Source organism: Clarias gariepinus, chromosome 10, assembly GCF_024256425.1.
Source record: "Clarias gariepinus isolate MV-2021 ecotype Netherlands chromosome 10, CGAR_prim_01v2, whole genome shotgun sequence".
NCBI lineage: Eukaryota > Metazoa > Chordata > Actinopteri > Siluriformes > Clariidae > Clarias > Clarias gariepinus.
The window spans coordinates 30,516,487-30,537,500 of record NC_071109.1 but is presented as its reverse complement, the minus strand read 5'-3'; the positions used below and the strand labels follow the sequence as shown (position 1 = coordinate 30,537,500).

The following is a 21,014-nucleotide window of genomic DNA, read 5'->3' as shown; positions in this document are numbered from 1 at the left end:
AACGTTAATTGGTGTTTTTAAAGCTTCTAAGGTAATGTTAGCAAGTATTAACAATGTATTAATTGTTGAACCTTACTCCTCAATATATAATATATATATATATATATATATATATATATATATATATATATATATATATAATATATTTTCAAAATTGAAATATTGCTGGCTGAAATAAATTTGTATAGTTTTTATCATTTGGTCATAGAATATACATAAACATACAGTATATAAATCATAAATCAGTCGTTATTTTAGGACATGCAAGAACAGTATTTTCAAGTGCATTTGCAGAACCCATCAAACTCCATGATAAAACTGTCTCTCATGAAGGAAAACGAGACCAAAACGTATCTCTGCTGCAGAGGAGAAGTTCATTTAGAGTTACCAGCTGCAGAAATCACCAATTAACAACAAGCACCTCAGATTAGAGCCGTTATGAAGCTTTACAGAACAGATGTAGCAGATATACATCTCAATATCAACTGTTCAAAGGAGATTATTGTATATTTTGGACGCCTTCAGCATTGTTTTACAGTTTAACGTAGAAAGAAATAAAAACCAGGAAGGGCATAGAATTAGAAGGTGTGTCCAAACATTTACCAATAATATGCTCAACCATAAAACTTTGTAAAAGAAATGTAGTCTGAAAAAAAAAACATGGACAGAGATCTTTAATCATTTAATGAAGTTGCATGGTAAAAAAAAAAAAAAAGGTTAACAGTGAAATAATATAGTTTCCAGACACACACAATGTGATAAGAACTAACAGGATTGGAACTAAACAGCTGTGTGTCCATAAGGAAACCACTGGTCAGTAAGACTCATTAGGGAGGGGGGGGGGGATTAGATACAGTAGGATAACGATTGGACTTTGGAGCGATTGAAAAGTTCATGTGATCTAATGAGTCCAGATTGAGCCTATTCCAGAGTGATGGGCGTTTCAGGGTAAGAAGGAAAGCACAAGAAGCGATGCACCCATTATGCATAGGGTCCACTGTACAAGCCTCTGGAGACAGTGTTATGATCTGGGGTTGCTTCAGTTGCTCAGTTCTTATCTCAGCAACATTATGTGTTAAATAAAAAGTCAGCTGACGACCTGAATGTACTAATGTACCAGGTTATTACTTCTATGGAGTTTCTCTTCCCTGATGGCATGGCCATATTCCAGGACTAAATGCGTTGTAAAAGAGTAGTTCTGGGAGCATGAGGAATAAATGTTACATATGAATCTGTCACAAACATTTGATTTATGGAGTAATCAAAGCTATTTGATTGTCATGGAGCTAAAGCTTTGTAATTGAATTACATATTATAGGTTGTTTTTTTTTTGTTTGTTTTTTTTTTTTTTATTTTGGCCAGACAGGATATTTGTTTTTTGGTGTCATCATGAAAAAAATCAAGCTATATTCAAAATATTCTAATTTTTGCTTTTTAGTGTCTAAACCTACAGCTATAGCATAAGACACAGATTATTTTGTCCCAATTTAACTGCTATAATATAATATAATATAATATAATATAATATAATATAATATAATATAATATAATATAATATTTTACTTTAACTTTAAAACTTTAACTTTAAAAAACTTTTATATAATAATTTGGTGCTGGAAAATAAGTCCTGATGTGGCCAGTAGAGGGCACTCTAAGCCCTCTCAATGCCAATTTAAACCCTGACAGCTGGGTTGAGTGGCATCAACACCATAACCAGGTTAAAATATTTTCTTTTACATGGAATTATAGTTCAGCTGTAGATCACTTGTCACTTGCTGCCACATTAATCACTAAAAGTGGAGTCTGTAGGGCGATTGTAATCTGATATTTGACTGTCACAGGTACAGAGCAAACTGGAAAAAGCTGTTCCCTTTGCTCTCCCATGCTGGCTTGTCTGCTAAGGCTGCCTCTGTTCTCATGGTCATCTGATAACATCTGATAAGCAGCATGTAGACTCGCTGACACTAAACACAGCCAGAGAAGAAAAATGAAATCTAAAATAGTTACCTTTTTATAACAAGAGAAATCTTCCTACTCACAACATTCAAAACAATCTACAGTAATAAAGTATGTTAGGATATCACTGGGCTTATCAGTAGACTCAAATAACTGCGCTTGACCTGCCCCTGACCTCTATTGGGGTTAGTAGTATTAATCCTAATTGCCATATATTATTTCAGTCCTATCTCATTTATACTTTAGTTTCTATGGTAACATCATTCACAGTGATTTATACAGCACATAAGGTACAATATCTAAGGCTAATAAACAAATATAAAACAAGCTTCTCTTTAAGAAAGACTAATGTATAAATGGACGATGGACGTTCAAGTCAAACCAGGACTTGTTATGAAATTTCTACTGAATGATAACAACACAGGCGCAACTCATAGAAAAGGACAGAGCAGATCTTTCTGCTGAGAAGACTAGGTTTTTTTTTGTTTTTTTTTTGGAGTGCATGGAGCACTAATGAAGACCTTTTTGGACTCTGTGATGGCCTTAGCCATCTCCTATGGAGTGATCTGCTGTTGCAGCACCAACTCTACTGCAGACAAGAAGACTGGACAAGCTGATTGAAACAGTTTCATCTTTGAGCAGCTCCTTCAGTGATAGACTGTTATATCCGATGTGTGTGTGAAGAAGTGATAACGAAGGTCTTCTCTCCCTGCACTTATTAGACCGTACAAGCAGAGTACAATAACATTAACAACTGTGCAATATTCCCTAGTGCAATTCGTCTGAAAGTGTAACTATTGCATTGTTTTTCTTCTTCTTTTGTATTTATACACTGTACTGTCCCTAATTTACTGTATATTTGCACATTTTTCTTTCCTGCTGTAACATAGAAATTTCTCCCTGTGGGACAATTAAACGTATATCTTATCTTATCTTATCTTATCTTATCTTATCTTATCTTATCTTTAAACCGATTGATATTTACAGAAGATTTCAAGCACAGTACGCTGCTAAGATTCTTAGCCACAGTAAAAGATTTTAATTAAACTAAGAAAACTTCCTATCATGATGGTATCCAAGCGCTAGTTAAACACTGGGATAAGTGCATTAGTGTAGCCGTGGATTATATAAAGAAATAAAGGGACTTTTTACCCTCATAACTGTGTTTAATTATGTATTTTGAACAATCACAAGTCCTGACTTGACTCGAACAGTCTTTGTATGTATTATTTGTGACCTCGTCACTTTGATTTCCAACCTTAAAGACATATCCATAATGATAACTGAACACTTTGAGGGGAGTTACGAATTATGAATTATGAACTACGATTACATGCAGACATAAACAGCAGCGAAGAAAGTAAATAGAAACAGTTAAGTACGGTATTTAGTATAGAGCTGAGAATATATCGACTTGAGTTACAGTCAAGATCACTCATTGTCTATACCGGTTTATCTTGTATACAGGGTCTCAGGGGGGACTAGAGCCCATCCCAGGAGACTTCACAGGGCACACGCATGCACACACTCACTGCAGGCAACGTGGGAACGCCAGTTTGCCTAATCTGCATGTGTTTGGACTGTAGGATGAAACCAGAGTACCCGGAGGAAACCCACCAAGCACAGAAAGATCTGAGGCAGGAATAGAACCCAGACCCTGGAGGTGTAAGGCTAAGAAACCGTTCATAAGGAAGATATTCCTCAAACTCACTGGTTAGATGAAGTTCAATGACTTTTAAAATAAATTAAATAAAAAATAGCAAAAAAAAAAAAGGTAACAAGCTATTTAATTTAACTAGCTTAATTACAAAACATGCCTAGCTATCTTATGTAATAAACTAAAGTACTAAACATGTCTGGCTATCCAATTTCAACTAAATAATTGCAAAACAAAATGCTAGCTAATATAAAAAATGATTTACAAATCCTAATAACGAAGGTCTTTTCTCCCTGCTGCTATTAACCAGCTGAAATAAAGGTGATTTAACTAACCTAACTAGCAAGCTAATTTAACCTGAAACATTTTAAAATTGTTTTTTTTAAAAAAAGGTCTCATGTGCCTGGTTACCTATACAAGCTAAATTCCACAATTTTAAATTTAGCTAAATCTTATTTACTAAAACTGGAACGCAAAATGAATTAAATCAAATAAAAAAAGACCTAGCTAGCTAATTTTACAACAACAACAAAAAAGACCTAGCAAGCTAGTGTAGCCTGTAGCCGAATTCTAAAAACAAAATGAGTTAATTTATTTAAAAACATTGTTAGTGTAAGTAAATAAAGTGTAACCTTGGATTGCAAGTAACTCAATTTAACTTGTTAAACGACCGCAGTCTTGATATACAAGTACTGTAGTACATATGCGCTTTGTCTGTTAAGCGTCATGTGACCACAGCTAAGCCAATGGTTCTTCTCTCTCTTATGGGCGCTGTGGGATTGTGGGTAATTGTCTCCCATGCTTAGTCTCAGTGCGCGTGCATCATTCGTACCGTCAACATCCATGTGTGCATGTACTGCTTATTAAGACATTGTAACCGTGTGTGTGCGCGCAGATAAAAAAAAATATATATATTTTGTGTCCAAGTGTAGTGACTGCTCTTTAGTAACTGTTCTGCAGCAACAAAGTTTAAAAGGCTGAAGCAGAGTGGGAGATTAATCTGTTTAGAGAAGTGATTCCTGTAGTGTGTGTGTGTGTGTGTGTGTGTGCGCGAGTGTGCGATAGTCAGCCTACACAGTAGCCCCCCTGCTTCTGCTCTTGTCTAACACCAGTCACAAGTGCAGTTTAGTTTGACTTATTTTTACTTCATTTTTTGTATTAATTATTTTATATGGATATTTTTGGGTTGTGGAACGAATCATCAAAGTTTTCATAATTTCTTATGGGGGAAATTTGTTTTAACCTACGTGTGATTTGATATACGAGCACGCCTCCGGAACAGGTTGTGCTCGCAATCCAAGGTTTGACTGTATACTGTACTTTCTTTAAAATGGATGACAAATTTTTAAGACTGATATTTCACTTTTTCTTGAGAGGCAGATGAGAAATCTCCTCATGTGTGAATCAGTAACTTTAATAAAGGAGACAACTTTTGAAGAAAATGTAGAATTTTTTTATTTTTTTGTATTCATTAAAATTCCAGCTCCACCAATACAAAACTAAAGTGCAGTAACAAAAGTTATTCAAACCCCACTTTGTTTTCAATTAGTGGTTGTTGTGCAGGATGTGAATGTGTTTATGTGTGTGTGGTGTCTTGTTGCATTAGTGTAAAAGTATGTGTGTGTGTGTGTGTGTGTTAGAAGAGGGAGGGACTTTTTTGCAGGGACACAATACTGGTGTTTGTGTAACAGCCCATGTGTGGCGTCTGGCTTTGTCGGCTGCCCCCCTCTCTCTCTCTCTCTCTCTCTCTCTCTCTCGGTTATGGTTTCTGCACACATTGCTTCATAAAGTGAGCGAAAGACAAGTGGACAGCTTCATCCCAGTCCAGCTGGAAGCACCAATAGCAGGTAAGATCACACAATCATCACAATCAATGTAGTGATGATGAAACAGACTGCTGTGTTTGTGTGGTGAGAAAAGTTTTGTGTGTAGGGAGAAAAGAGAAGAGAGAGAGAGAGAGAGAGAGAGAGAGATGGGAGAGAGCAGAGAGTTAAACAGTGGGAGTTAAGCAGATAGATAGAGAGAAAGTAAGTAAGTGAGAATGAGATGGAGGCAGAAAGGGAGCGAGAGAGAGAAAGAGAGAGCAGGATCGAGCGAGGAAAGACAAGAGGGTGGGAAGGAGAGAGAAGGGAATGGGAGAAAGAGATAGAGAGGGGAAGAGATAAGAAAAAGGGAGAATGGGTGAGAGAGAAAGAGAAGGATTGATATAGAGAGGGAGGGAGAGAAAGAGGGAGCAGAATAGAGGGAAGAAGAAAAAGAGGGTGAAAGGAAGAAAAAAAGAGAGGGAGCAGGAGAACGATAGAGAGGGAAGAAGAGAAATGGGGGAGTGGCCGAGAGAAAGAGAGAAAGAGAGATTACTGTGTGATTTGGCAACCAATAAGGTCGAAAGAAATCTGTCTCGGAGAGAGTGAAGAGAAAAAGGCATGCCTAGAATGCCACCAGGATCCGTATAAAGGAGAGGAGTTAAAATAGAGCGAGAGAAAGAGAATCAGAAAGACATAAAGAAAAAGAGAGAGAGAGAGAGAGAGAGAGACACTTCAAACTAGGTGAGTGTACAGATCAACGTACAGTAGAGTGCTGGGATGAAGTGTAAAGCAGGATGTGTTGAAGACTTGTGAAGATCGGAAAAGTAGAGCAGAGGTGAAGGGATTAGAAGAGGGAGAAGACAGGAGAAAAGACGAAAAGAGGAAGATGAGCGTAAAGAGGGACATGGATATGGGGAAAAAAGAAACAACAATACCAGTAATGTAGAAGATTATAGACATCAGGGGAATATTATAGGACAAACTAATAAAGCAAGAAATAAGGCAAGAAATTGAAAAGAATATAATAATAATAATAATATTAATAATAATAATTAAAAAAAAGTAAAAAAATAAGTCTTATCTTGTTAAATATGACAGTAAGATTGTGTTTCGAGTGTGTCTTTCTCCCTGTCATCATCTCGGCCTGCTATTGGTTGACAGCAAGCCGGCGTCGTTGGTAAGCTCCTCGTGTGTGTGCTCGCCTTTTCCTGCTTATTCAGGAAGTCATAAACCTTTTAGGAGATTAAAGCGACTTTAAAGAGGTCTTTTGTTGGCTACCTCTTTCAGATCACTCTGTGTGTCGAGTAGGTGAGCATTTCTATGGATCTTCCATCATGAAAGACTCGAGGGATAATATGATGGGGATTAAATGTGACGAGTTAAACACTTCAGGGCATGCATTTACAGGAAAACAATCAGTGTTAAAGCGGTGTGACAGCCCAGGGGAAAGGTGGATTACTGATCGTACCCTGACGTTTGATGGTTTCAGTTTATTTATTTATTTATTTATTTATTTATAATAGCACGACGCAAAGTGTTTCATTTTTTAAGCAGAGCAACCGGTTTAGCTGTTTATTGTTGGAGTTAACCCTTTAAAATGATAGTTATATAAAAATAAATTATTAAAAAGACTATAATTTCCATGTTTGTTGACTTTTTCCAAATATATATTTAAATGATTGTTCATGTGTAATGAGGCTACAAGTTTATAAGAATTTAACCATAAAACATTATCAATGCAATTTTTTACAATTTTGTTTCCATTGTAAAATATATTGTTTGTAAAAACTGTGCATTATTATTATTAATAATAATAATAATAATAATAATAATAATAATAAGCAAAGATATACTGGCAGCAAGTCACATTAATAACAATGAACGACCCTTAGTAGTTAGCACTGTCGTCCTTGCACCTCCAGGGTTGAGGTTTTGATTCCCGTCTGTGTGCATGGAGTCTGCATGTTCTCCTCGTGCTTGGTGGGTTTCCTCCAGGAAACCCTCCATTTATAACACAGTGCTGAAACTGGAGACTCCTTCTGCCATTCCTCCAGGTACTCTGGTTTCCTCCCACAGTTGCAGGTCATGCTATTTGGCGTTCCCAAACTGCCTGTACTGTATGTAGTGTGTGCCCTGTGATAAACGGGCACCGTGTCCAGGGTCTCCCTAGTGTTTCCTGCGAGAGGCTCAACACTTTTAATAAAGTGATGCTTTCTGGTAATTTGAAAGTGATTTACATCTTAGAAATCCCTAATTCTAACAATATGCATTACAGCATTAATATTATGGCACTTCCACAAACCGAGTTATTCCTGTTATCACTTACACTATCTTACAGCAGCAGTTTGTGTTACACCATCATTCCTCCACTTTGTCTTTTGGTGTTAATTAAACAGAAAATAATACAGCTCGTTATGCTTGTTGCTTTGGGGCCAGTGGTAGCTCAGAGAGCTAAGGCACTGAGTTACTGACCGGAATGTCGACAGTTTGAGTCCCTGCTCTATCAGGTTGCCATTGACGGGCCCCTGTGCAAGACCCTTAAACACTATCTGCTTCAGGGGTACTGTATCATGGCTGACCTTAGGCTCTGACCTCAGTTATGCTGGGATATGCGAAGAAAGAGTTTCACTGTGCAGTAATGTGTATGTGACAAGTAAAGGCTTAACTTAACAGATGTATACCTGCTCTGTAGAATAACTCCAAATATTAATCCAGATGACAAGAACCGTGTTGCTTATCATGCATGAAGTCAACAAATATGTTTAAAACAATGAACAGTATTATCACATGATGATGAGCTTTTTCATCATTGGTGTCACGTCACTAAGTATTGTGTATTGCAGAATATAACAGTACTAATTGATCTGCTTCCCAAAGATAATACCATGTCCCACTATACCATGTCCCACTATACCATGTCCCACTATACCATGTCCCACTATACCATGTACCATTATACCATGTACCACTATACCGTGTACCACTATACCATGTCCCACTATACCATGTACCATTATACCGTGTACCACTATACCGTGTACCACTATACCGTGTACCACTATATCATGTACCACTATACCTTGTCCCACTATACCATGTACCACTATACCATGTACCACTATATCATGTACCACTATACCATGTCCCACTATACCATGTCTCACTATACCATGTCCCACTATACCATGTCCCACTATACCATGTACCACTATACCATGTACCACTATACCATGTCCCACTATACCATGTACCACTATACCGTGTACCACTATATCATGTACCACTATACCGTGTACCACTATATCATGTACCACTAAACCACGACCACTATACCGTGTACCACTATACCGTGTACCACTGTATCATGACCACTATACCGTGTACCACTATACCGTGTCCCACTATACCGTGTCCCACTATACCGTGTCCCACTAGTCGACCATGTACCACTATATCGTTTACCACTATACCGTGTCCCACTATACCGTGTCCAACTATACCAGGACCACTATACCGTGTACCACTATACCATGTCCCACTATACCATGTCTCACTATACCATGTACCACTATACCGTGTCCCACTATACCAGGACCACTATACCGTGTACCACTATACCATGGTATAGTCTTTGGGCAGCAGATCGAGCAGTACTGTTTTTAAAGCTTAGTACTATTGACTCTTGATTTAAAAAACAAACAAACAGGTATTTGTGAACATATTCTGTATCGATTTGTTAGTGTTGAGGAGGACACTGAGTTGATCCCCGGTGTTTTGTAAGAATGAGCTTAAATCTGTGATCACTCTGGGAATCTACAGCATCACAGAGACACTTAAGCTCTTTAAAACCTGTTCTTACAGGTACTCATGAGATGAAGAGGATTTCCACACACACTTCCTAAAGCACTTGCATACATACGTGATAGCGTGTGTGTGTGTGTGTGTAGGAATCTTTTAGCACCACCTACCAAAAGGTCAGTTCTAACACCTTAGACTCAGGGTGTGAAAGGATGCCAGAACAGAAGGTTAGGTAAGTGTTTATTTATTTATTATTTATTTTAAAATAAATATTTAAACGTTTATTCTTTTGTACAGGATAAAGAAGGATGTGTAGATTTATCAGGATGTTCTTAAACCAAGCAGAATTCTTCTTTCTTCCTGATTCTTTGTTCCTTATTCCCAGCCTCCCTGCTAAGCTGATTAACGGGGGCGTGGCCGGGCTGGTGGGCGTGACCTGCGTGTTCCCTATTGATCTGGCTAAGACCCGCCTCCAGAATCAGCAGGGTGCCCGTGTCTACAGTGGGATGTAAGTTGCAAAGCTGCAAGGAGGGTGTCGGAGACTTGTCTCCAGTCTGTTTGCATTGCGTTGGCATGTGTTCCCCTGGGTTTTTGGGTTTCCTCCCAGAATCCAGAGACAGGTATTCTAGGCTGGTTGGTGTTTCCAGGTTGCCCGTAATGACTATGTGTGCGCTTATGTCATGCAATGTATTGGCACCCCGTTCAGGGTGAACCCTGCCTTGTTCCCTGCGATACCTTCCAGGCACAACCTCTTATTATTATTATTATTATTATTATTATATATTTCACCTGTCAGATCTTACATAACTGTAGTCTAGAGAAATTCGCTTCACTTCCAATCAAACCGTTTGGACTCATTATCATTCTGCATACTGTACTGGGAAATGAGGTATAGCGAGCAAGCGACCTTTCAGCTCTACGTTACCCAAATGCGTTAAACAAAACAAGCAGAGAGTTTAGCCGTCTTACATCGCGAATAAGGGACAGATGATGTTTAGAAAAAAAGACCATGGCTGGAGTGTGTGCCATCTTTGGACTTCTTCCTTACATTACATTTACATTTAGGCATTTGGCAGACGCTCTTATCCAGAGCGACTTACATTTTTATCTCATTATACATCTGAGCAGTTGAGGGTTAAGGGCCTTGCTCAAGGGCCCAACAGTGGCAACTTGGTGGTTGTGGGGTTTGAACCTGGGATCTTCTGAACCGTAGTCCAATGCCTTAACCACTAAGCTACCCCTGGCCTTCCTTCCTTCCTTTTTACTGAATGCCAGCGAAGGTCTCAGAGGGTTTCATTGTCGAGAGTCGACATAAATCTGAAAGAGAGCGCGCTATGGAAATTAAGCTCCCTCATTTGCACAGATCAGAGAGCAGGTCATGTGACGTCCTCTGATAGGCTGAAAGTCTGAGAAATTTGAATTTGTGTCCTCGCGGAGTAGACAGATTCAAATTTCTTGCAGTCGACATAAAAGAGGACGGCACCTGGACTCCTCACAAATCTCTTCAGGAAAAGCCGCATCTCACTCTCGAGGGGCGTTCAAATCAAAGCGGTACTTTTAACTGTACAGAAGAACAGAACACAGCTATAAGAGTAAAAAAAAAAACTCCCTTTATTTCTCTATATAATCCCCGGCTAATGCACTTATCCCAGTGTTTCACTAGTGCTTGGATACCATCAAGAAAGTTTTCTTAATACTTGTAAACATTTTCCGAAACTCTGGCCTCCCAGGAACTCCTTTAAAGGCCGAAACATGTGGAAATGGCTTGGAGAGAGGTCAGGACTCTATGGGGGACGTGGAAATAACTCCCAGCCGAGCTCCTGTAATGTGCGAGTGGTGATGGAGTGTGATTGGTGTGTGTACAGTTCTCACAGATAGAACTCTTCCACATGAATGTTCACAGGAACAACTGCAGTGGGTTCCCGAAGCCACCTCGGCCGGGATCGTCACATACAGCAAAAAATGTTCTTTAAAACATTTGCATCAGTCTAATGTTTTACTGCGGCTGAAAGTCTGATGTCTGAAGGTCTACTGCCAATGTCAAATGTTTTATACACCAGAAATGTCATCATTGGTCCCGGTTTGACTTGAACGGCCTTGTAAAAAAAAAGAATAATAAAAAGAAACATTGCAACAACTAGTAATTACCCATACAGTAAGTATACTAATAGATGTACATTCTAAAGATCTTAGATTTTCCCACATTAAGAGTTAAAACTGGTATATTGCTAAGGCAAACAGAAACGTAGGTCTGTCCTCAGATAGAACAGCACCACTAGCGCTTGATGTTGCATTTCGGGGCTTTAAAACTGCCCGACTGCCCCTTTAAAAGCCGAGGACAGACATGTGCATGTGGGAAACATTAATGTGTGTTTATATCCTGAGTGGACGCCTGGGCGGAGGTCTGTTCTGGTAGAGATTAACATCATGTGACTTCTGCTGTGACTCACACAGACATAAAATCTGCTTTGATGTCCAAATTGAACTTTTTTATTCTTATTTTTTGGTCTGTTTTTGATTTGGTACGCAGCATCGAGTGTGTTAAAAGAAAGCAGTGTGTGTGTGTGTGTGTGTGTGTGTGTGTGTTTGTGTGTGTGTGTGTGTGTGTTTTTGTGGTATCTTTGTCCCTCCTCATTCACTTACATAAGAGGTGAATACCTCCGCCAGCCGAGAGGAAAAGGCTCGCTGCCATGTTCTGTCGAGCCACTTTTTCCAGCATGGGTCCAAAAGAAAGGGATTTTTTTCCCCCTTCGCTGCTGTGATTCACTGGGAGCTCTGAGTCACATGTCCGTTTATGGTCCTTTATTTAAAACTGGGTTAGAGGAGTGGTCCTGGTGAATACCAAATACAGAGATTCTACACATAATTTTTCCCCCAATTTTTTTTATTCATATCATTTATTTATTTTATTTGCACTTACAATCATTTAGTCGCTTACGGATTCAGTTATTCATGTTAATGCATATAGTGTAAAAGAAGGCAAAGTAGTTCGAAAAGTCAAAGCTGGAATTTGAGCACCAACAAAACACACACTGGAGCTGTCAAAGTAGCTAGCTGTCAAAAATACAAACTTTAGATTAAGATTAAAATTAAAATGTTAAAGTAAAGTAATGTTTACCTTACTGTGTAACACAGTCAACTCTACTCATCAGATTGTTTTTTTTTTAGATTGTATTTGTGTATTTGTGTTAATGCATTTTCTTTTCTTCCTTTATTTTCTGAAAAGTGAGCAACTGTAAAGTAATTTCACAAGGCCACAGTGTTAACCACCAAGCCACTGTTCTGCCTTTTCTCATCTCACTCCTGGAGTCACAAGAGACTTAGAGCACGAGCTAAGATACACCCTGGACAGGGTGCCAATCCATCACAGGGCACTAAGATATACACCGTCATTCACACACTACAGGAACGCAGATTAGTCTAAGCTGCATGTCTTTAAACTGTGGGAGGAAACCGGAGCACCCGGAGGAAACCCACCCAGCACGGGGAGAACGTGCAAACACCATGCAGACAGACCCCGAGGCGGGAATCAAACCTTTGACCCTGGAGGTGTGAGGCGACAGCGCTAACCCCTGAGCCATCGTGCCCCCTTAGCTAATTTTACTAATTTACCATTTTTAAGCATAAATTTCTTGTTCTGTTGGCAGATAATTTTGCTGGATAGCATTTATTTCTTAAATGAAAAAGAAAAAAAAACAAGAAATTTCGGCCGAAAAATTTGAAAAACGAATGTTTTCAGAAATAGGAATAGGCTTGAGAATCGCGAAATTTAATTTGACTAGAATCAAGATATTTTCATTAACTGAGATCTGATAGAGTTTAGTTTTGTTAGGAAGCAGAATCGACTCCATGAAACTGCACAAGAGCAAGCAATAAGCAAACAGCACAAGCAATAAGTATCAAAACACAGAAAACAACGTAAAGAAGTAAGAAGCAAGGCTGGGGCCGATTTGTTTGTTGTGTCAATTGTATTAGTGACAGTCGTGTCAGGTGGTTATGTTCAGTGACACGCCCTGTTGATCTGACCACCTGGAGCACATCGTGAGCACTGAAGTACCGTGTACAATGAGATGTACAAACGTTTAAAGGAACACAACACATGAGAGGAGGGGACATCGGTACACTATTATCTGTAGGGTTTGTTTTTTTTTCGTTTTTTTTTAACTAAACTATAATTATATAATAATGATAATTTTTATTTATATAGCTCCTTTCCAGAGCTTAAGGACATATAGGGCTCAGGATTGTGCAGTGTAGAGTAATGTGTCCTTTTTTTTTAGCATAAAGAAGGCAATATGATAAACTTTTAGTTAATTTAGTTAATTAAATTGAAAGTATAATGTACAAACATGACTGAGAATAAAAATTAGTCACAATAAGTCACATAGGCAAAGAAATGACACAGATAAACATGATCACATTTATTTTTGATTGTTTTTATGACCATAATAATAATAATAATAATAATAATACAAATAATAATAATAATAATAATAATAATAATATGCTCACATTTCTGCGACATCTTTATAATATTCCGGTAGTGGTCATAATTTAACATGTTATAAAAGTAATGATAACTTTTGTTCTACCTGACATATCCGAAAACCCCCAAATTTTAAGTTAGAAGCTTCCCGTTAACACACACCGGCAAGCACAACCGGTGTATATATATATATATTTTATTTTTTTTCACACTCCAGAATTATTTTCTAATCACACTAACTAAAAAAAATGTGTTTGTTATGAAGGTTGGACTGTTTGACCAAGACGATTAGGACGGAAGGCTACTTTGGGATGTATCGAGGTACATTTTCTCCTACTTATACATAGAAGAAGTTATGAGTCATGTAAGGAATTAATCACTTAGGGTGTGCTGGACTAGGAAAATAACAAGTGTTGTGTAATTAAGCTCAGCTTTTATTTATCACATATACATTAACCACTGTGAAATTATTTATTCTTAGCATATCCCAGCTTTTTTTTTTTTTAGTAGGCTGGGGTCAGAGCGCAGGGTCAACCATTTGAAGGACCTTAAGGGCCTTGCTCAAGGGCCCAACCTCGGCAACCTGGCCAAGCTTGGGCTTAAACTGTCACCCTCCTGATTAGTAACCGATCGCCGTAATACACTGAGCCACCACCACCACAGAGTTTCATAAAAACTTGTTGCTTTTTTTCCTAAAAAGCACATCTCAAAGAACTGAATTTCTTAAATTAAATGAATTGTTTTATAGTGAGCTGTAAAATAATCTTTATTAAACTTTCACACTTGTTTTCTCTCATGTTCTGCACTCTGACATCACATGACTCTTCCAGGTGCTGCGGTCAACCTCACCCTCGTAACTCCGGAGAAAGCGATCAAACTTGCAGCCAATGACGTCTTCAGACAGCAGCTCTCCAAGGACGGGTTTGTCCTCCTTCGAACACTCTCGGGTTGTTACAGAACAGGCATTGATTGATTCATTGTTTAAAGATCTCCTGACCGTTTCACATGTTTGTGTGGTTTAAAGGAAGTTACCGTTATGGGGCGAGATCCTGGCCGGCTGTGGGGCTGGAACCTGTCAGGTGGTGGTCACAACCCCGATGGAGATGCTGAAAATACAGCTGCAGGACGCCGGGAGGCTGGGTGAGTCAGGGGCTTATTAAGCTTGTCCGCCAAAACACAGTATCCGTGCTGAATTCATAGATTTTTTATGTTATATATATAGTACAGAAAATATGTGTGAGCCAAATAAGCTAAAAATTTTAACTGGCTAACTTCAGCTAAAGATGATTTAATATGTGCCCCGAAAATGGCCATTGTTCAGCGTTATACTGTCTCGCTTCAAACAATAATCATTTAAAATGCTAATTGTTTACATTTCTTTATAAGTATTGATACTAAAATTGGTGTAAATCTCTAGAAGCATATGACTTGTAAAAATTGTGGCTTAAATTGATTTTTGGTAAAAGCTTAAAAAGCAAAACAATAATCTTAACAATTTTGCATTATACACTTATAATACACCTTTTCAGGTTTATATGTTTTTCTATGTGAAATCTAAATTATCCAAGTTGCATCTGAATGACAGTTAAGACCGTTGAAAGATTTGAATTCAAAAAAGTAACTGACACTACAGACATAAAAGGGCGTGAAACTGTATTTAACAAATGTGTTTCTTTTTATCTGATAAAAATATAAATGTGTAGCATATTTACAATAAACGAAGCATGGATCATGAGATAAGAAGCTTTAAGTATTATGAAAAAATGGTGTTATATGATCCTATCAGAAAACTCACTTTTTAGCACCATGTTGAGTCGAGTTTATTAAAATATCTACAAAGCACTTATTTATAACTCGTTCCACCGGTTTTATAATTCTTCATGTTCTATATATAATAATTCCTTTAAAGCATTTTTTATAAACTCTAAAAAATCTTTCTAGGTATAAAGGCTCTTAGTATGTTAAGAATATTATGATACATCACTTAGACGTCACCATTTATTATAATATGCTATAATGTGCCCAACTGTTATAACTAATACTGATGTCCGTAATTATTAATTTGAATAAATAATATTTATCATAAATTTCAGGACAGTGTTGAATTCTTTCTTGCTATAATAACTTGGTAAGAACTTATTTCATTTCATTTTTACAACGTAATATGGAAACCATTAAGGATTCATTAGACGAGCACAAACAGACAGGTTACTGCTATTGTTCGAAACATTTAAAGAAGGCACGGTGCAGTAAATAAGCACAGCTATAAGTGATTTATGTACATTATATGGGCTTCTTAGAAATGGTTATCGTTTAATGATTGTGCACATTTTTGCATTAAAAGGGAAGTATAGATTTTATTTAACCGAAGTAAATATATACAAAGCAAGTTTCCTTAATAAAATAGCTTTAAATAGATCCCCAAGGTGTTCCCTCATGCATGAACCTAATCTCCGTTCACCGTGTGGGAAAAAAACATGAGAGTCTTACGTGTTTTATCATTTGCCTCCACAGCGGCACAGAGATCCGTTCCTGCTTCGCCGTCTCTGGAGTCGCCTCATCAAGCGGTGGTGCGACGCTCAGCCACGGCCATAACCCTGGAGCTGCTGAGGACGCAGGGCCTCCGGGGCCTCTACAAGGGCACAGGGGCCACGCTGCTCAGGTCAGACACGCTTCCTTTAACATTTCAAACACACACGAAGTCACTACCTGGGTTTAACTAAGCAAAGATTCTGCCACAGGATAATTACTGCAGTGATTAATACTGTATGTTTCAGCTAAGGTAAGAAACGTATTTTACCCTAACTAATGCACTGGGTAGCTTCTTATTTCTTAAACAACCATATCCTGTGGTCGTGGCAAAGATGTTACTCCGTTTCAGAAGAGACAAATTATTGTCCTGCATCAAGGAAAGAAAACAACTAAGGAGATTGCTGAAACTACTAACATTGGGTTAAAAACAGTCCAACGCCTTAATAAAACCTGGAAGGATAGTGCTGAATTTTTTTTTAATTATTAAAGGTTTGGTAAAATCAAATCATTAAAAAAAAAAAAAACACACAGTAGAACCTACGGCTATGTTTAATAGTGAATGAAGGATCATTTCCACACACATAATGCAAAGAGAACTTGAGGGATTGGGACTAAACAGCTGCGCAGCCTTAAGAAAACCACTTATCACTGAGGCTAATTGGGGAAAAAAAAAAAACGAGGCTTCAGTTTGATAAAGAACAGACTGTGAGCAAGCAATGGAAAAAGCTCATGTGGTCCAGATTTTGGAATTATGTGACTCTGGATGGAAATAAACATTATGATATTGCATAACTTGCGTACTGTAATAATAAATAGTGGATCGGTGAAATCAATTCAGCCGTAATTCACCTCCAAAGTAATAAATGACATTGTAGTTGAGTCTAAAAATTTTTGCTTATGGTGCAATTTTTGGATATTGTCTAAAATTTTTTGCTTATGGTGCAATTTTTGGATATTAGGATGATGTGTTGAGTTGAGTTGAGTTGAGTTGAGTTGTCTGCAACGAATGCTGTAAACGGCGGGGGGGGGGGGGGGTAACCAACAACATCAACAACAACAACAAAAATAGTTTAAACTTTTTTTTATCTTATCTTTTCCTTCAGGAACCATTTGGGATGCAAATTTTTGCACTGTAAACTTTCCTTGATCTTACAGTAAACCTGACCTGGCTGATTAAAAATCGTCTGATTTCTCTTTTCCTCCACTCAGGGATGTGCCGTTCTCCATGATCTATTTCCCTCTGTTCGCCAACTTTAACGCAGTGGGTCGGAGGGGAGACCTCGCTCACGAGCGCGCTCCTTTCCTGCAGTCCTTCGCTTCGGGATGCGCGGCCGGCTCGGTGGCAGCCGTGGCCGTCACTCCACTAGACGGTGAGACTCGGATGATCGATCGCAGTGTGCGCTATCTTTCTCTGTCTTGTTCTCTAAGTATAACTTCTTACGTTTTAATCAGAAAAAAAGTGAGATTAAAACCTACAAACAAGGAGATTAAACAAGATAAACAGGTTATTTGGAGCAAAAATAGGCCAGAACGTGTTCATCCTCTAATAATGTGACACCCCTTTATTACGTCTCCTTTGTGCTTATTTACATTAAGGGAAGTTTATTTAACAACTGTCATAACTATATTGAAAGGAGGTGACTGTGAATGCATTGTGAAAGCCATTTTTGGACATGTGGGAGCTTGTCCTAAAGCCTGGGTCATGGCAGATGTGGAAGTACAAAAGGGGTTCATTTTTTTGAAGTTTTTACTTGTGAAAGGCTGCATTCAAACACCTTAACAGCCCAAACCAACAACTCATCAGAGCTTCTCAAATAACCTGTAATTTGTCGTACAGGTATGACGTCTTAATGATAACCATTGTACATTGGTTTACAGTGATGCGGCAGTTCATGAACTCGTTGTCAGGACTGCAGGACTGTTTAGGCAGATCTGACATGCGGAGCCACGAAACACAGCACACAGATCTTAAAATGTGCCATGTAACTTTCCACATTGAGATCTTTACCCATGTGATTTCATTCACACTCTGCCTGTTGTAGTCCTAGTGTCTGTCTCAATTCCCTTTGTGTTCTCCGGTTACTTTTGCCCAACTTGGGCAGGATGTAGTTGTGTAAACACAGCAGGTTGTTTATTCGAAGTTCATCATCATCATCATCATCATCATAGGGTGAACCAAGGAAGTGAAATCGATCATACTGTACTTTTTCTGCACTGTCACTCACAAGCCTGTGGCACTGTCTGGGCTTAGTCTATTCTAGTAAACAGGAGATCCTGGGTTCGAATCCCATTCGAAGGGCATTGTTGGGCCCTTGAGCAAGGCCCCTTAACCCTATCTGCTCCAGGGGCGCTGTATCTGTACAGGAACTCAGGTAGGAGCAGGGCAAGCAGTCCGATCATGGCTTGCGTACTGGGAAAACTTTCTATCTTGAATGGAATAAAGGACGTTTTTACTCCAGACAATCAAAAGTTCCAGTTTTTCCTTAGAGTGTGTTACGAGCCAGCCCTATGATGCAGCATTAGCAGGAGATTACATATCTTGTTAGCTTTTACCTTTCCTGTTTGGAAGTTGTAGTGTAATAGAAGGAAAGTAGCAGCTGATAGGTTTAAGAAAGCCAAAAGATTTAGTGATTTTGCAGAGAAACTGGGAATCGTTTCACTGTCTGAAGTGCGTTCTTATTTTCCCCTAGTCATAAAGACTCGTCTTCAGACACTGCAGAAGGGGGAAGGAGAAGATTCGTACCGGGGCGTCATCGATTGTACACGGTAAGAAAACCTGCCCTAAGTACTGTAGCTTGGTGGTTAAGATGTTGGACTGATGATCAGAAGGTCCCTGGTTTACGCCACTTTTGGACCCTTGAGCAAGCTCCTTCACCCTAAATTGCTCCGATACAATCGGGTGTCGATCTGGCAACCTGACCCCATCAGGAACAACACAGGAACTATGGATATACTTCCGGGATGGGGTGTATTAGTCGCCAGATGTGCGTCGCCCGTTTCTTACACATGACAAGCGCAAGCCCTGTTTTAAGATATTCTCCTGACTAGTTTGGGTTTCTTCACAGGCGCGTTCTGAGTCGTGAAGGACCGGCGGCCTTCCTTAAAGGAGCGACGTGCCGAGCGCTGGTCATCGCCCCGCTGTTCGGGATTGCGCAAGGCATCTACTTCCTGGGTGTCGGCGAGCAGGTGATGAAGCTGCTGGGATAGAAATGAAGTCTCATAACACACACAGCGAACAAACACACAGTACTGTTTCGATACATAGAGAGAGAGAGAGGAAAAGAAAAGACAGGGCCTATTAGGGATTAGGGAAGGAGTAAGCTTAACCTAAAACAAGAAGGATGTTAACTTACATAACCAAAGGAATTAAAGGAGAAAAAAAAGATGCTGTTTATGCGGTGAAGTTGCACACTAACTGTTTCTCAAGTGTCTAAAAAAATGTAAACAGGGTTCTTTGAGCGAAACAGGGTTCTGTTCTAGTAGCTGAAGGTGTTTCATTCCTTTGATTTCGACTGACGCTTGTGTAAAACATGAAGTATTTAATAATCACTAGGACACTATCATCAAAGGTTATAAAAAATACAAATACAGAAATAAATAACCTGCATGTCAACACATCAGGTGGATCAGAGACCTCAACAGCTAAAGATCAAGGAAAAAGTTCGGTGCTTTGTTTTCTTTGATAAAAATCGGCAACATTTTCCCGCACTTTACTCCAAGGGCTGAAGGAAGGCTGCATATATATTTGGATATAAAAAAATAAAAAAAAGTTTACGCCGATCAGCCATAACAATATGACCGCTAACTAAGTAATGTTAAGTGAATAACACCCCCTGAAAGGGAATAGCCGGATAACAAAGAAGGAGAAGATGCCTTTACTGAAGAGGGGTCTGATATTTCAGGGAGCAAGAGAACAAATTTGATGTGTTGGAAGCAGGAAAAAATGTGCAAGTGTTTGGGTTTAAAATTGTGACGGATAGACGACTTGGTCAGAGAAACTCCAAACTCCGTCTCTCCTGGAATGTTCCCAGGATGCAGTGGTCAGGACCTACTGAAACTCATCCAAGGAAGGAAAACCGATGAATCAGCGAGTGGACATGGGTGGACAAGGTTTACTGATGCCAGCGCCTGTTGCTCAAATTGCTGAAAAAGTTTCCTGCCTCGCAGTTTGTTGCGTACGGTGTTACAGTACATAGGACTGACCAATCAGGCACCCGTGTTGTCCCGTTTCCACCTCTGAATGCTCCTCCAATGGACACGTAAGCATCAGACCTGGACCAGAGAGCAATGGGAGAAGGTGGCCTGGTCTGATGCATCATGTTTTCTTTTACACCATGTTTGTGTGTCACGTACTATAAAATATATGGCACTAGGATGCCCTATAGGAAGAAGGTGTGACGCTCCGAGGAATGTTCTGCTGAAAACCTTTGATGTGGATATTTCATTGTCACATACTGTACCACCTCCCTGAACATTGTTTCAGACCCCTTCATGGAAACGGTGTTCCCTGGAGGCAGTGGGCTCTTTAAGCATGATAATGCACCTTGACACACTTCAAACATCCTTCAGGAACGGTTGGAGGAACATGACAAAGAGTTCAAGCATTGACTTGGCCTCCAAATTGTCCGGTATTTGGTAAAAAAAATTAATAAAAGTCTGATCCATGGATGCCCCAGTTTGCTGCAATGTACAGGTTTGAGGGTAACGTCTTACACCACAAAAACAATACCACAACGGATCTTCAGAGGTCTGTGATTAGTGTTTGGTGCCACAACGGGAA

The 21,014-nt window shown here is 39.1% G+C and overlaps 1 protein-coding gene across 2 annotated transcripts; it reads left to right on the top strand.

Moving 5' to 3' along the window:
- Positions 1–5,329: 5,329 nt before the first annotated feature.
- slc25a18 (solute carrier family 25 member 18) lies at positions 5,330–20,888 on the top strand. Of its 2 annotated transcripts, none has more exons than XM_053505432.1 (10): positions 5,330–5,460; positions 9,280–9,448; positions 9,602–9,724; positions 13,968–14,023; positions 14,533–14,623; positions 14,727–14,842; positions 16,217–16,364; positions 17,444–17,604; positions 18,925–19,000; positions 19,300–20,888. In XM_053505432.1, the coding sequence occupies exons 2-10, from the start codon at positions 9,429–9,431 to the stop codon at positions 19,439–19,441; spliced, it is 933 nt and encodes a 310-aa protein (XP_053361407.1). In that variant the 5' UTR covers positions 5,330–5,460; positions 9,280–9,428; the 3' UTR covers positions 19,442–20,888. The 2 variants fall into 2 exon arrangements, with proteins under 2 accessions (XP_053361407.1, XP_053361408.1); XM_053505433.1 differs by lacking the exon at positions 5,330–5,460 and adding an exon at positions 6,474–6,595.
- Positions 20,889–21,014: the final 126 nt, after the last annotated feature.

Bases quoted from the DNA above. Each gene is read 5' to 3' on its own strand.
- slc25a18 (XM_053505432.1), top strand. From the start codon at position 9,429: ATGCCAGAACAGAAGGTTAG. The intron at 14,624-14,726 runs GTTTGTCCTCCT...TGTGGTTTAAAG, and splicing joins CAGCAGCTCTCCAAGGACGG to GAAGTTACCGTTATGGGGCG. The intron at 16,365-17,443 runs GTCAGACACGCT...TCCTCCACTCAG, and splicing joins ACAGGGGCCACGCTGCTCAG to GGATGTGCCGTTCTCCATGA.